Source organism: Gambusia affinis, linkage group LG12, assembly GCF_019740435.1.
Source record: "Gambusia affinis linkage group LG12, SWU_Gaff_1.0, whole genome shotgun sequence".
Lineage (NCBI taxonomy): Eukaryota > Metazoa > Chordata > Actinopteri > Cyprinodontiformes > Poeciliidae > Gambusia > Gambusia affinis.
In genome coordinates, this window is record NC_057879.1 from 24,571,433 (window position 1) to 24,588,358 (window position 16,926).

At 37.8% G+C, this 16,926-nt stretch overlaps 1 protein-coding gene and 5 non-coding genes across 9 annotated transcripts in view; 1 reads left to right on the forward strand and 5 right to left on the reverse strand.

Moving 5' to 3' along the window:
• The window catches only part of LOC122841287 (contactin-associated protein-like 4), a 164,160-nt gene that overhangs the window by 118,649 nt on the left and 28,585 nt on the right, over positions 1–16,926 (forward strand). For all 4 annotated transcript variants that reach the window (XR_006372372.1, XM_044134472.1, XM_044134473.1 and 1 more), the window contains 8 exons: positions 73–222; positions 1,123–1,294; positions 6,896–7,002; positions 7,357–7,476; positions 7,990–8,190; positions 11,311–11,473; positions 13,393–13,520; positions 14,430–14,600. Coding sequence is in view for 3 of the 4 variants with exons in the window: in XM_044134472.1 (XP_043990407.1) it covers positions 73–222; positions 1,123–1,294; positions 6,896–7,002; positions 7,357–7,476; positions 7,990–8,190; positions 11,311–11,473; positions 13,393–13,520; positions 14,430–14,600 (1,212 nt within the window). In the remaining variant the exon portion in view is untranslated. The remainder of the gene's footprint in view (positions 1–72; positions 223–1,122; positions 1,295–6,895; positions 7,003–7,356; positions 7,477–7,989; positions 8,191–11,310; positions 11,474–13,392; positions 13,521–14,429; positions 14,601–16,926) is intronic.
• Positions 1,839–1,921, reverse strand: trnal-uaa. Its single transcript has one exon. It is a non-coding gene; the product is annotated as a tRNA-Leu (tRNA).
• Positions 2,584–2,666, reverse strand: trnal-uaa. Its single transcript has one exon. It is a non-coding gene; the product is annotated as a tRNA-Leu (tRNA).
• On the reverse strand, positions 4,224–4,306 carry trnal-uaa. Its single transcript has one exon. It is a non-coding gene; the product is annotated as a tRNA-Leu (tRNA).
• trnal-uaa lies at positions 5,048–5,130 on the reverse strand. The gene has a single exon. It is a non-coding gene; the product is annotated as a tRNA-Leu (tRNA).
• trnal-uaa lies at positions 5,371–5,453 on the reverse strand. Its single transcript has one exon. It is a non-coding gene; the product is annotated as a tRNA-Leu (tRNA).

Genomic DNA, 16,926 nt, shown 5'->3' on the forward strand with positions numbered 1-16,926 from the left:
ACAGCGTAAGGTTTTGTGTTCTTGCATTTAAAATCCATATAATCGATATTTGCCCTTGTGTATTTTTCCTAGGATCTGGGTTGAATGATGGTCAGTGGCATTCGGTGGATCTGACCTCCAGGCCCGGCCGCCTCACTGTGTCTGTGGACAAACAGGAAACTGGCGTCGCTCACGCGTCTCCCACGTTTCCTGTCTTGGTGTCAAACCAGATCTTCTTTGGAGGTAAATGTGAAACACTGCGGGAACCGATCAAACCCAAACCTGAATCCTGCTGCTGTTTATATTTCACTCTTAAATCCAGGCTCATATTTCTGATGTTCCTTACAGTAGAATAGAATTGATTATTAGATTGTGTTCAGGTAAGTCAAACACAAATGGAAACATTCATTTTCACATACAAAGATAAAAATATAAACAAGTGAAGATCACCTTTAAAATACTAATGTTTTGTAGAAAAAAAAATATAATTTTTTGTGACATTAAGATTAGGTTTGGATATCAGTGCTTGTTACTTGGTGTCTTTAGCCCAAAGGTTTGGGCTCAAGAACTGATTGTTTGTGAATATCTGATACTCTTCCTCTGGTAGCCTTTTTACAGTTAGTAAAGTTAAAGGATTACCTAATTTTTCTCCCTTTTAATCTTCCTTTTCTTAATTTTAAGCTAATTTTCTTTCTCCTGCTTCCTTCCTGTTATCATATTCCACCCTTTTGTTCGCTCTGTTCTCCCATTGTTTCATTTTTCACCGCCTAAACGGCCGTCCTGTTTTTGCCCACTAAGCAAGATTCTAGTCCAGACATATTCTTATATCTGCCTTAGAGCTCTTCATCATTTCGCACATGCAGATTCACAATCTGCATGTGCGATTGTAATTTTCCTTCTGCAGTCCATTAAATATGGACTGCAGAAGAAAAAAGTAGTTCCTCTTGTTAGAAAGGTATCGACTTCAACATGATAAGAACCAACTCACCACAAATCAGAGGGTTACTCTAACTTATAGCATGTCTATCAATTTAATTCCATGTTAGTTTTATATATAATTTTACCTGGTATTTTTTCTCAGTAAGTTTCATTAATATAATCTGTCCTGCTGCATTTTAATCTCCTCTCTGCTGCTTTTTCAAGGTTGTCCTGCTGAAGATTATAATCAGGAATGTAAAAACCCTCACGACACTTTCCAGGGCTGCATGCGTCTCCTCGCTTTGGACAACCAGCCAGTCGACCTCATCATGGTGCAGCAAAGGCTTCTGGGAAACTACAGCCAACTCCAGATCGACATGTGCGGCATCATCGACAGGTCAGAGCCTCCAACATGCTTCCTGTCGGTCTGCAGTTAGAACGGGATTTTCCAGATGGTTTCAGTAAACACAAATCTGTGTTTGCTGCAATGATTGTCTGGGAAATATGGGTATGGATTCTGGGAGTGTTTATATTTGGTACAGAGTTAATGTGCTATTATTTACTGCCCAACAGAAGAGTGGAAGGTTTTGCGGAAAACCTTTGAGATACATTTTCTCCTGGTTACAGCGATTCACAAAATCAATTAACAGGACTGTATTTGCCTTCATTTTTGATGCTACCTGAAAAATTATAATTGTGGATGTACAATCAATTAATAATAATTCATATCATGATCAACATGTGATCAAAATCAATAATTTGACAAAATATTCACTGGTCTTTGAGCATTCTGGGAGATGTAGGCAGAGGAAAGACTTTTTGGCTAAGCTGGGTTGGTGGCGTCAACTAACTCACTCACATTTTGGTTACCTAGCAACCTGCTGGGTAAGAAGCAGTTTCAATCTTTTGGTTAGAACTGGATACAATTAATTAAAGAGTAATACCAGGAGTGGGGCTCGAACCCACGATGTCAGCTGTCCATTGGATCTTAAGTCCAACGCCTTAACCACTCGGCCATCCTGGTGCTGATGTATGTTCATCACAAAAACACAAAGTCTTATCAACTATTTTTGGTCTGGTTTGCAATGCAAGTATTTTAGAACACTTGAAATAAGACAAAACTAACAAATACATTTTCAGCAACGCATTTTAAAGTGAGGTACTAGTTCCACTGACAGATTATTATGAGACCTCCATATCCTCTAGTTCTGCTTACTTCTAGTACAACATTGACCTCAACACTTTTCAGGAGATAACTGGTGAAGATTTACAGTCTTATGTTAGCTAAACAGATCAATATGCAATGTGTACTGTATTTGACATACACTAAAGATTTTATTTTAGCAGAAACGTTTCTAGGGGTGAACATAGATCAACCTGCCCCTCCCTCACGCACTCCCACATTAACAAAATCAAACAAAACTAAATAGTTTTTTCAGGTTAAATTGCTGTAGCACAGTTGATTGTCACCAAAGTTTTTTGATCTTGTTAATGTTAGGAAGCTGGTTGACCTTTGGCAGCTTATAGAAACATTATTTAAAGTAATAGCAGACCAAATATTTGACAAAAATTCAGTTTGAGTTGTAAGATGATTTGGTTTCACTCAAGTTATACTATATTTTACCTCTTTTGGTTTTTACTGCCTCTAATAGAAGAACTGTATACAGGTTAACAATCAAAGAGTAATACCAGGAGTGGGGCTCGAACCCACGAGGACAGCTGTCCATTGGATCTTAAGTCCAACGCCTTAACCACTCGGCCATCCTGGTTGCTGTGACGACTCAGACTCAAACCATTCACACAATTTCATAGACTTTGACCAGCAGAAAATCCTGGATCTCCATCAGCTCAGAATCACATGAGCTGATGGAGATCCAAAAGCAGCAACAGAATCAAAGCAGCAACATCTGTTTCAATACCTTTCTTTAGCATCCATCTTGAACTCTTTTACTGTTTCCAGTGGAATCCCTCCTGATGTTAAGTTCTAACTATCCATGTTCGTTTAAACAATTAAAACCCAAAATTATTTTCATCTCTTGAAGTTTTGTTCACTTTCAGTTATAGATATTGCACTCTGTGGTTTAGACTGCATTAGCCAGTCCCTCCAGGTTTTTTGTGCTAATGCATAATTGTGAATTTATTGCAGATTCAGCACAAAACGTAGGATTTAAGTGATGCCAACTCCCACCTGCAGGGGGCAGTATTTCTTCTGCTACACTACTCACTGCACCAGCAAGGAACAAAAAGTCACATTTGCTGTCACACATAAGCGCAACACTCCCTTATAGTGGGAGAAAAATTTCCACACCTTAAAATAAGATCCTTTTGGAATGGAAAAAATATTAACAAAAATATTTTTAATTGCTAAATGATGATAAAAAAAAAAAAACCTTGTGCATTTTTATTGTTTGTCAACTTTCATCCAGACTTTTTTGGTTATGTCTTAACCCTAAGAATGTCAGATATAATAGCCGAGTACCATTTTTGCTCTGGATTATCTGAATTGCTTTGACCTTAAATCTTTTTTTCTGGATCCTTTAAGGCCAAAAAGTTAAGAAACAAAACTACAAGAATGTCACTGCTGTGATGTTCAGCTCCCACACACAGATCTGACTGCTCACTGAAACAGAAAAAGAGAAATAAAATCACAGCTCTCCACACTCCCACTCTGATTAAATTCAGGGTCCATGAGATATGAAGTTATGAGGAAAATTGAGTTGTGGACCCACCTTCCGTACGCTTGTCTGACCTCAGATCAAACTATTACATCTGTGTTTGCGTGTCTGTGTCCAGTCTAAAGGGCAAAGCAACCCCCACAATAAGCAACACACAGGAGCAGCCACGCGTTTAATTGATCAGAGCAATCAGTCTGATGACAGGAACTGAATCAGCAGCTCTGCTCTCATTGCAAAACTTCTGACAGAAATGCTTTGCTTCGCGTCTTTGATGAATTCTTTGGGAAACCTGAAAACTTTAAATTTGTGTTTCATTCTAAAGAGCTTGGTCTGAATTATTAGAAAGTAACTTTACTGTATTTTTAACTGCAGTATATGATGCACTCGCTTTAGTGTATCTTTATGAAAAATAAGTCTTGCAACTTTCTGCCAGGCAGGTGAGTCTCTTACCTAGAGAGACATGACGCCACAGCTGCTACATCTACTTCCTTTAACAAAATCACAGCTTATACACAAACTTGTATAACACATGTAGTTGAGTCAAGTGGCAGCCAGTCACCCTGATAATACCAGCTGGTCTTTAAAGTCTCAGCTTTAATTTAACTCAGACGCTGCAGCTACTGATGAATTAAAATGAGCTTTTAAATACTCTACCAGGAATGGGGTTCGAACCCATGAGGACATTTGTCCATTGGATCTTAAGTCCAACGCCTTAACCACTCGGCCATCCTGGTTCTTGTTCTAAACATCTCCATACTAGAACCTGAACTATAACGCCAGTCTTTCTCATCTACATGATTTCTCGGGAGGCCAGTAATATCCTGTTTCCAACATGGAGGGTAGAAAACCTAGAAACTCTGGTTCGTTTGGAAAGGTGTGAATGCGTAATCTAATTCTGATGTGGACCAAAAAAGCAATATCGGTTCTGTTGAAATGAATTGTGGTGCAATTCAAATGTGAACGCCAAGCAGACCGGAAACTGCTTCAAAGCTTTCAGGATAAATATAAACTAAACAAACCTGATAGTCTGACGCCAGCAGGAGAAATGACTCGTGGTCCTTAGCCAAAGTGTTTGGTCCACTTGACACAAGTGTTGCAATTTTGGTCTCCAATGGGACCAAATCTACTAGACTATCAGGTGGAAAAAACACCCGTAGCTTTAATTCATCAGCCGATACAATCCTGAACCAGAAGTTGCATTACCTCTTCAACATGTCAGAAGTTGCTGATAATGTGTGATAAAATTGTAACTGTCACCACAATTTTAAAACCAAAAACTAATAAATAATTATTGACTCATATGAAACACTTTAATTGCATTAAGTTTTCCCACCACATTGTCCAGCCCTAATACTAATGTAATTTAAGAAGGTGGATCATCATATGTCTGTGTAGAATTATTTTAACTCAAATTCAGTCTTGTTTCAACTGGCTCTGTTAGGAAGACTGGAATATAGTTTATCCCCTAAAGGAGATACCAGGAGTGGGGTTCGAACCCACGAGGACAGCTGTCCATTGGATCTTAAGTCCAACGCCTTAACCACTCGGCCATCCTGGTGCACAAAGTCTTATCAACTATTTTTGGTCTGGTTTCTCATTGTAGAGCTCTTGACATAAGACAAAACTAACAAGTACATTTCTGCAAGGTATTTTTAAGGAAGTAATTCCTTTCTGTTGATGAAGATGTACTAGTTTCACTAACAGATTTATCCCTTTGTCACCCAATTCTACATACTTATAAGACAACTTTGATTTCAACACTCTTTATGAGATTACTGGAGGATTTACAACAGGAGTTTACCAGGAGTGGGGTTCGAACCCACGTGGGCTGGTGCCCATTGGATCTTAAGTCCAACGCCTTAACCACTCGGCCATCCTGGTTATAGAAATTCACTCACCTCTAAATATAAAGCTACGGCTTTCATCTTTAGAACGTTTTTGCTAACCTTTCAGTGCATGTGCAGCGTTGTGTTTTCAGTGAAGATGGACTCAGTTTGAAGGTAGTTTCTTTAGGTACAAAGCAGCAAAATGCCTCTGTTCTTTGCCGTGATTTTTTTGTCTGTGATGTTGAAAGCTTGTCAGACCTTTTGATCAAACATTGGAGTGCTAGAAGTTTCCATTGAGTCCATTTGTTTGATTGTACTCTCAGAAGCTTTCTGAGATTCTTGAGACTTTTTTAGCTCTCTGAGACAATTTACTCTAATCAGAGTCACATTTGCACATGAAACAGAGAAACTTCTAATTGTTTTATAGCTGTAACTGAACTTTAAATCTGGTATTTTACTATTTTTTGGATACGAACAATGCGTAAACTGTCTTCACCAAAATAAGAGCATCAATGTAAAGGTCTAACACAGGGGTCCCCAAACTCGGTCCTGGAGGGCCGGCCTCCTGCATGTTTTAGTTCTCTCCTTGGTTTAACGCACCTGAATCAAATGATGGCTCGTTAGAAGGCCTAAGAAGAACATTGACATGCTGAAAAGGTTGTTGGTGCCACCAGGGAGAGAACAAAAGCATGCAGGATGCCAGCCCTCGAGGACCGAGTTTGGTGACCCCTGGTCTAACAAATGAAGGAATTCTCAAAAGTCAAAACTGATGTCGAACTTTATTCAACTAAAAGTTTACAAAACTGCCAATTAATTAGCGCTTTAAAATTTATTTAGAAAAAATCTTTTAGGGGAAGCGGAAATATCAGTGGATTAAGGGACTAGGAGACTGATACTGTGAATCAGGTGATGAGCGTTTTATAGATATTTGAGATACCGTCTGTTTGACACCAAGGACGCCTTCCTCTGTTTCTCTTCCATGCGGCGTCCCACAGGGCTCAGTTCTTGAGCCTCTACTTTTTTTCACTGTATCTTCTTCCTTTTAGGTCCATTTTTTATTTTTTTGCTTATGACTGCAAACAAAAAAGTAATGAGAGAATGAGACTTTGAAACTCTAATAGTCTTCTTGTATTTGTGCTTTCATAATTCTATCTGTTTATCACTTTTGGATTATCTAAATCACAGGTGTCAAACTCCAGTCCTCGAGGGCCGCTGTCCTGCAGTTTTTAGATGTGCCACAGGTACAAAACGCTGGAATGAAATGGCTCAATTACCTCCTCCTTGTGTAGATCAGTTCTCCAGAATCTTGCTAATGACCTAATTATTCTAGTCAGGTGTGGTGCAGCAGAGGCACATCTAAAGGTTGCAGGACACCGGCCCTTGAGGACTGGAGTTTGACACCCCTGATCTAAATGCACTTTGCTCTGCATAATATTTTAGAGTCAATGAGAATGTCTGTCGGTAAAAAGATAATCTTCTCCTGTTTGCGTGTTTTAGGTGCTCTCCCAGTCACTGTGAACATGGCGGCCTCTGCAGTCAGACCTGGACCGTCTTCCACTGCAACTGCTCCGACAGCGGCTACAGCGGCGCCACCTGCCACAGCTGTGAGTCGTGTTATTTTATCCCAGATTGGTGTAAAGTGCTTTTCTGGAGCTTCCGCAGCTGGAGAAGCTGAAAATATCGTGCGTCATATTAATGGGTGTACCAGAAACACACAAATTCAAAGGTTCCAGCTGGAATTCATTGTGTTTCAATGAAAAATGTTTTCTAACTCTTCATTTTATGTGTTGAATAAAAGTATTTTATAAACTGATTTGGTTTACTGATGTTCCTCAGACATAAAACCTCAGATTATTTTTCATGCTGTGATCTCTACATATGAAGTAACCCCCATGTTGAGTGGTTTTCTTCCTCCTTTTCCAGCATTCTGACGATCTTCTCATTATTTTTCCTCCCAGCCGCGTATGAGCAGTCCTGTGAAGCGTACAAACACAGCGGTAACACGTCGGGATATTTTTACATCGATGTGGACGGCAGCGGACCCATCAAACCACAGCTGGTCTACTGCAACATGACAGGTATCACACACACACAGTATCAGCCCGTCATTCCTTATTAATGTTTTACAGGGTTTCATAATTACAGCTGATCTTCCTCATCTTTTATTCTACATAATCACGTCTGTCCTGTTTGTTTATTGGTCGTATAAACAGATTGGTGTTGTATGTTTGATATTTGTCATCTCCTCATACATTTTTAATTGCTTCGATTTTCTTCGATTTGTCCCAGAACATGTTTAATATGATGTCAGATCATTGACATGTTTAACAGAGTCAACTTTTAGATAAATAGTTATTTCATACAAATTTAATGGACAAAGTTATAAGCTACTTTTATATAAACTCTTCAGAAGCACAGAGTTAATGTTCTGAAACAGAAATAAGAATCATTTCTAAAGCAGGAAGTTTTTCTCCCTCCACATCTGTCTATGACAAGGTCACTTCATTGTTTATATATTTCTGACATAAGTTTTACGCTGTCATGTTTCTTTCAGTGATAATCATTAATATTTATCACCTTATTGTCACCAGATGAGAACACCTGGATGGTGGTCCAGCACAATAACACAGAGCTCACCAAAGTTCGATCCTCTCCGGGGGAAAACCAGCATTTGGTTCACTTTGACTACATGTCTGAAGAGGAGCAACTAGTTGCCATCATCCACCAATCAGAGCATTGCCAACAGGAACTGTCCTATCAGTGCAGGAAGTCTCGCCTACTCAACACTCAAGGTAAATTTATTGTAACTAATTATGCATGTTGGCAGTGATTGGCGCTGCAAACTAAAAAGTTAGTTATGCTAACACAGTATTTAGCAGAAGCTAATGCTAAAGTGCTAACTTCGATTTATCTTATATCAGCCAAGGAAAGACAATACTTCTCAAGCACCGAGTTAACTCTGACATTACAATTTACATATTTCATATGTAAATGTAAATATGTAAATATTGTATTTATGTTTATATATTTATGTTGTTCCTGCAAGTTTCAAAATAAGAGCATGAATCTAAACAGCTAGCGACTTGATGAATTCCTAACAGCTGGTAACCAAAACTTCAACACTGATGAAACACTTTATTCAGCTGAAAGTTTACAAAACAGATGAGTGAGTTAGTGCTTAAGAGTTTTTCCTAAAAAAAATATATGAGGCGAAACTAAGTGCACATAACAATTTTAAAGAAAATTAGCCCCACTATTAGCGCATTAGCAGATTACTGGTGTGCCCACCATTCCATGTTGGTTATCTAGATTAATTAAACTTTTTCTAAAACTTAAATTGGTAAAGCCTTTAAAACAGACACTTAAAAGAGCAACAACTGTAACACAACAAATTAAAGTAAAAGTGATTGTTATAATCATGTTAAAAGAAATAATTATAACGACTCAGGTTATGATCAGAATGAACTGATCTTTGCTAACTGGGAAAAACAATTAAAGAGGGAAAGTAGCTGTAAGCAGGTGCTAATCATATGCAAATACTCTTCATTAAGTCATGATTAATTGATTAATGTGTCGCCGTCTCAGTAAAAGTCAGAGTTTTTGCAGCTTGCTACTTTGGGTCACACAGACATACTAACACAATGTTAGCTAAAATTAGCATCAGGAATAATAAAGTTTCTGCTCATCCATCTGGGAGAGTCAATATCCAGCTGTGATCTCCATGCTGTTGTGTGATTAAAGGTATAATCATCAACTACGTTTAACCTTTTTTGCAAAATTAGTTAATTATTTTAATTAATATTGAGCAGCTTCACAGTTATTTATTATATAATTTTGATTATGTCGCTGAATATTATCTTTGAATCAACCAAGTTCCCTTCTGGTGCTTTTATGTGTTTTTATTTCAGTCTGTATTTGAGGTTATATTTTAATTATTCAAAGGTTGATCTCACTACTCAACTATCTAATCCTAATCCCTTTAATCTCCTAATCTTATCTGGGGGCGATAAAGAACTTTATTTCACAGCTTTTCCTTCAGTTTGCTTAAAGTCTGGCCTCAAATATTAAACAATGGTGATGTTTGAAACAGAAATAAAATCTCAGGTAGCTTCAGATTTCTGAATTAACAACACAGAGGGCTACAACACAGATTGTGTTCAAAGTGACAGAATTTACTCCTTCAGCAGTGTCTTGTTTGCTATTTTAGCATCTTGTTTCTTCTTTTAAAGTTTTTTCTAAAGATGGTGGGCTAAACTTAAAAGTGTCAGGATCTCAGGTTGTTTGAGTTGGTTTTGGGGGTTTGTTTATTTCTGTGTTCCTTATTTCCTTTTCTTTGATTCGATCAGTCATGTTTACTTTGGTTCAATCCTTTGTCAGAGATTACAGTTTATTATTTTTATTTCTTGTCCTTTTTATTCTTTGTCAATTAAGTTTCTTAGGTCTAGTTAATCTTTAGTGTTAGATTTATGTCCGTCTCTCCTCTCATACCTGCAAACTGTTTCTAATTAGCCATCTGAACCTTGTTCAATAATCAATTCCTCCAGATTGTACACAACTTATTCTCCGTTATTCCCTGCTGATTCCTCCCTTCATACCCTGTTATTTGCCCTGGTTCTTCCCTAAGTTCCCTGCCGTCTTTTGCTTGGATTTATGATTTTTGTTCTGCTCTGGCTCCCTGTGATTTTTGGATGTTTGTTCATTATTTATGCAAACTCTTCCTGCATATGGATACACCATCAAAACACACATCATGACAAGAAGGGCAGAATTTACTTTTTCTGGGTACATTTATAGCATAATCAAGTAACTTTGTTACCTCCGGTTTTGTGAAGATGCTGTAGGTATACAGCATTTTAAAAATAAAAATCTGACTTTGCAATTCAACGACTCTGTCTCTTTAAGAACTGTTTTTTTACCAGAGTTTCACTGAGAAGTAGCTCATATACTGAGGTGAGCTGATTCACCAGGTGTTTGCTAACTGGTGCTGGCTAGTCTGAAGGAGCTGAGCAGGGCAGTATTTTAGGTCTAGTATCTAAGTATATGTGAAATAAAATGAAACTAACTTTTCATCAAGCTATAGGAGCTTGTTTTAAGTAATTAATTCCTTAAAATTGATGAACTGTGACTAGTTCCACTGGCAGATTATTTCACTTTACAAAAGATTTTTCTCATTTTATAAGTTAAGTAATCAGAATTTTTCATCAATATTAATAGATTTTAGACCTAAAACAAGCTCTGAAACTCCTGTTGTGATCGTTAGAAGTGATGGTTTGAACTTCCTCCTCCTCTCTCTGCTCTTTGTTTCTGCTCTTATTTACGCCTCTGAGATTTGGGGTCATAGTTCAAGCATTAACTGAACTTTCTAGATGCTAATCAGCTGCTCCCAGCTATAACAAACAACACCTTGTTGCCACAGTTATTATGCATCACAGCATCTGTCCAAAAGTAAGAAATTATAAGAGAGAACGTTACAGAAATATGTAAGGCAAAGCAACGTTTTCTCTGTCATGTAATAGAAACGTTGCTTGAAAGCTTAGCAGACAGTGATGTATGAGTAAGAAAGAGACGAGGAATAGAAGTTTCAATTTAACCTCCTCGCTGCTTCTGGAAAACAAAAGAAGCGCCGACTCAGCGCCTTCACAGTGTGTATTCTGTCATCATCTGCTGTATCACTACATTATTTTCAGGAGCTGGCAAATATCGCTCTGTTTTAACTTCATGGAGTCTTAGAGATGAGGACGGCTGGCTGGTCCAGTCCAGATCCTTCCACATGGTTCTTCAGCATTCCTACTGTTACGTTTTACTGTAAATCATTTTAGATGACAACCATAAGCAGAGTTTAAAGCCAGAGTTTGAGTTAAAAAGCCTCTGGATGATGAATGATGAGGTGAACGGTGCTGTTTGTGTTCCAGAGGGGTCTCCGTTCAGCTGGTGGCTCGGCGGGCCCGGTACCGGACTGGTCCAGACCTACTGGGGAGGAGCTCATCCGGGCAGCCAGCAGTGTGCCTGCGGCCTGCAGGGCGACTGCGTGGATCCACAGCTTTACTGCAACTGTGACGCCGACCGGATGGAGTGGTACTAGCAACCTTTAGCACAAGAAAAGTGGCACATTCTGTAGAAACTTTATGTAACAAATTTTTAAAAATTACATTTTTAAAAAAATAAAAAAGAACTTAATTAATTAAAGTAAAACATTTATAGTTTGCAGAATTTGGTAAATTTTTCTGCAACCATTGAAGGGTTTTATTATATTTAAATGTTTGTAATTAATTAAACTACAACACTCCTCATGTTATAATTTAATTCAAACATTTATGTTGTAATTCAATTTTAGAAAATGTTTTAAAACTCTATGTTTAATAAACATAGTTACATTTTTGTTCCTCCCTGTTTTATTGCCAGAAATGTTTTAGTGCTCAACCTTTTCTGTTTGTCTTAACATTAATACAACAAAGCGCTAATATATTGAATATATTTTAGATTAACTGGTTAATAATTCGTTGGAAAATGTGCTTAATAAGATTTTTTTTTATGAATTTGAACTAGATAAAACTAAAACTGACACTTGAGGAGTTCTGAGTAGAAGTAAATATATATTTTTATACAGTTTTAACTTAATTACTGCTCTCACTGTGTTTTTGAGTCTGTATGCTCCAGTTAACGATTAACCGATCACTAAATTAGTTGACATTACAGTCCAAATAATTGCCCCTTTAATTAGTAGAGTCATATTTCTCCTATCATATAAACCCTCTCCTGCTCTCAGGTAGATTCTCACCTGACACCTGAACAGCGGTGTAAACGCACAGAGCCGCTCGCTCGGCTGAGACGGAGAATTAACTGTCAGATCTGACTCAATCTGCCTGGCTAGTAAGAATGTCATCCTTAGGAGAAAAAGCTGGATTAAAAAGCCAATTCAAGCTGTTGCTGCTGTGATTTTGTTCAAACTAATTAGACTAATTGGGAAACATGTGAAAGCATGAGACGGTAATTTATCCTGCGGCTTCATTTCATTTTGCTCCTACCTTCCTGCTCTCCTCTTTTGTTCCTCCATGTTTGACTCATTTTTTCTTTAATCTTTTACTTTTCCAACATCTCCCTTTCTCATCATGTTTTCATGCCTTCATCTCTTTTTACCTAATTTAGCATTTCTCTCTATTACTTCCATCAGTTCTTGTGATTTCTATTCTGTACAGGTGCTTGAAATACCTTGAAAATGCCTGAATTTCAATCATGTGTTTTCATTGAAAGTGCTTGATATTCAAACTGCTCAGTTTTGTAATAAAGTACAATCGAATGTTTGACTAAAAGTCTAAATTTGGAAAACTTTATTTACAGTTAGTTCCATTTTTTTCTCACTCAAATCAAACTAAACCTTTTTTTTGTTTTTTGTCAGTTAGAATCACCGAAATAATTTTTATTTGCTGGAAGCCAGAAAACAAAGCAAAAGCAATTTTTAGAGATTTCCTTCTAACTTTCTTTGTATATTGTGGTTTAATTATTTAATTTGAGAGGGGAGATAATTTGTTTGGATTGTTTCAATGTAATATTTATTATTACTAATGGATCAATGACTTATTGACATTTTTTATGTTGAACAACACTAAACATTTTTTGTTAAGTTAGTGTTTTGTTCTCCAACCAGTCAGGGTGCATAAAGTGAAAGAGACCTTTCAAAACATAAAATTTTGGTATATTTTAGTTTTTTTGTGCCTGCTATGCAGTGTATAATACTATAACAAGACATTATTAGTAACTGTAATTAATAAATAATATCACATAATCATAACTTGAAACTCGTTTTTTGTTCATTTGTTTGTATCTCCAAAGTTTTGCTGGAAAAGTTTGAAAACTTGCCTAAAAAAAGCCTGAAGAGTGCTTTAATTTTACTGCAGGGAGAAAGTACAGAAAATCTGTTTACAGCGATTCTTCTTATCTGTACCGTGTCAGTTTATCTCCTCCTGTCTGATCTCTTTCTCCTGTTCCTCTCAAAGGAGCGAAGATTCGGGTTTTATTTCCCATAAGGAGAGCCTGCCGGTCCGATCGCTGGTGCTCGGTGACGTTCAGAGGCCCGGTTCAGAAGCTGCTTACAGGGTGGGATCGCTCCAGTGTCATGGCGACAGTAAGTCCACCACTGGTTTAGTCACTGGTATTACAGCTTTTTGGCATCCCATTTAAGTTTAATGTTCTGTCTTAAAAAATACAGAGTCACATAAAACACCACAGAGCCAACAATTGAGAAAAACATTACAGTTTGATAAGTGCCATCAACAAAATCTTAAAATATGTTTGTCAATGTTTCATTTATTACCAATCAAAAGCAACTCTGAACAGGTCAGTTTTTAGTCTTGATGTAAAGAAAGTCAGTGTTTCAGCTGTTTTGTTGTTTTCTGGAAGTTTATTCCAGATTTATGGTGCATAGAAGCTGAATGCTGCTTCTCCATGTTTGGTTCTGGTTTTGGATGCAGAGCAGAAAAAGAACCAGAACCTGAGGGGTCTGGAAGGTTGATACAACAACAGATCTTTAATGTATTGTGATGCTAAGCCGGTCCGTGATTTTTAAACCAACAACAGTATTTTAAAGTTCATTCTCTGAACTACAGGGAGCCAGGGGAAGGACTTTAAAACTGCGTGATGTGCTCTATCTTCCTGGTTTTAGTCAGAATGCCAGCAGCAGCATTCTGGATCTGACTGATTTTTTTAGTCAGACCCATGAAGACGCTGTCGCAGTAATCAATGTGACTAATGATAAACACATGGATGAGTTTCTGTAGATCTCGCTGAGACATTAGTCCTTTAATCCTGGAAATGTTCTTCAGCTGATAGAAGGCCGAGTTTGTAACTGTCTTAATGTGGCTCTGATGGTTCAGGCCAGAACATGAGCAGGTGTCATGTTGGATCAGATGAAAACCTAATTCCTCGTTCCCGGCTGTAATAAAATCTGAATAATTATCAATGTAACTCTGAGCTGTTTTGTCAGCTATGGCTGCTCTGTTGGTTGTTGTGTGATAGCCATATTCCTTTTTCACAGAAAACTTCTGGAATGCGGCATTTTTCGACCAGGAGACGTCGTACCTCCACTTCCCCACCTTCCATGGAGAGCTGAGCGCAGACGTCTCCTTCTTCTTTAAGACCACTGCTTCCTTCGGGGTGTTCCTGGAAAACCTGGGCATCAAAGACTTCATCCGCATCGAGCTGAGCTGTGAGTGCGGCAGAAGCCCGCGGGCACGGATTTGATGCGGATTAGGATGATGTGCCAGTAAAACCTGGAAACTTTAATCTGCTCACACCCAGGGAATGCAGTGTGGTTGGAAAAATCCTGCAGAGAAGGAAATGTTGTTTTTTAATTTGAAATTCCCTGAATGAGACGGACTAAATGGCCTGGACTTAATTTGGGCTCTTTTCATTGAGATTGATCTAAGCTGTTTTCACACCGGATAGATAGTCCAGTAGATTTGGTTCAATTGGAGACCAAATTTGCAACATTTGTTTCATTTTCAGCTGCTGTGGTTCTCTTTCTCACTGCACTGCATTGAAAAATCTGTTCCCCTCCTCACCTGTGGGGGCGCTGCACCAAGAACCACTGAAGGAAGCAACACAAAAATCTCTGTAGAAGACACTGAACGCAACTTCCTCCTTCTCAGAATCTGAGTAGCATCAGATTTTGTCTTTGCTAAAAGACAATGAGCATTTTCTGACGCTAGCATTAGACTTACGCGTTGTTTTGGTTGTATTTACCCAGAATTCCCTATTCTGTAGTCCACTTCCTGCTTTTGGAACGGGAAAGGTGTGAATGTGCAATCTAACTCTGTTGTGGACCAGTAAAGTGCCTACAAGCGTAGCTTTCGTTTCGGTTAAAGGAAACTCTGGTGCAGTTTGAATGTGTATGTGGATGCCAAGTGGACTGAGACCGCTCCAAAAGCAGGAAGCGCATTACAGTGAAGGGCATTCTGGGTAAATTCAACCAAAACAAACATGAGAGTCTATTGCTAGCGGGAGAAATGACTCGTGTCCTTTTGAGAATAACCACAAAAATCTGATGCTGCATTTTTGTTTATGTTTTGTGAAGAAGAAAGTTGTGCTAAGTGTCTTATTCTGAGGCTTTCATGTTGTTTCCTTCAGTTGTTTTTGGTGCAGCGCCCCCACAGGAGAGGAGGGGAACTGGTTTTTCAAAGCGTTTGATTCTTTTGTTATTGTGAAAACAAACAAGCAGCTAAAAATATAACAACTTTGGTCTCCAATTGAACCAAATCTACGTGTGAAAGCACCCTAAATAAAATGTCAAATAATCAAATAATCTTTCTGTAGATCTCAGCTGAAGTAGAAGATGGATACTTTTCTTTTCACATAGACTTAAATAATTCAAGCCGTTATTTCTTGTAATTTTGATGATTGTGGCTTGAAATTTAGTGTGTAAAAGTTACATTGAATTCACAGAACGTTGAGTGGAAGGAGAAACTGGTAGGAAAAGATGCAAGAACAGAGATAACCACAACCAGGAAACATGCAGAAAGATTCAGTCCCAGGACTTTATTACTGCAGGGCAGCAGTGCTGCCAGCTGTTCAGCTCTTGGAAGTGATTCACAAGGGGCAAACATTGGGCCCATGTTTCATTATTGTTTGCCTTTTTTAGCTCATTATAAAAACCTTTTTATCTGTTGCTTTTGGCCGCCCCTCCTGACTAGGCGTATTATTTGTCTAGGTTCCCTCTGTCTCTGTTCTCAGTTAATCACTCAGCTGCTCTCACTCGATCTCGGTCCATTAATCATCTCTCCTCAAGATAAATTGCCCTCTGGTTCATTCAGTCTCTGCTAGTTCCTTCTCTTACTCTCACTTCACTCTCTGTTCTGTTTCATGTCTTGTATTGTTGGATTTCATCTAATAGTTTTACTTTTGGAGGTCAGGATGGCAGTAGAACGTACTAGAATACTTTTATTTAACAAAATTACTTGATTTCAATTATCAATCATGAGTTATTGTCACAAATTGTTATATTAAAGCAAAGAATATCAGAATAAATGTATTTTATGTCTCTGCTGCTGATAAACATGAAGGAATTAGATCTGCATTTCCTAGATTTGTTCAATTTAAACTTTTAGAGTGACTGTTAATTGACTATTTTAACAAATAATTTAAGATAGAAACATTAAGTATTGTGCCAAATTATAATAAATAACACTTATCAAGTAATTTAATTGTGTCATTAATCTATTAGAACTGGATATAAAAAAATAATAGATTAAATATATAATTAATTACATGTGCTTCAGTTAAAAATATTGATCTAATTTGAAAATATAGTTTTAATTATTTTATTATTTAAGACATTATTTCATCTTCCTGAAAAAGTTCGAACCAACCAATCAGAGCCAAGAGGCGGGTCCTAATGCTGTCAATCATCCCTCCATGTGGCGCATCCCTTTAATTAGCATGGCCAATGATGAAACGGTTTTCCTCTGACAAACAGAAAGTTGTTTTTCTGCCATTAGCACATTTAGCATCGAGTACATGAAAATGATTGACAGCAC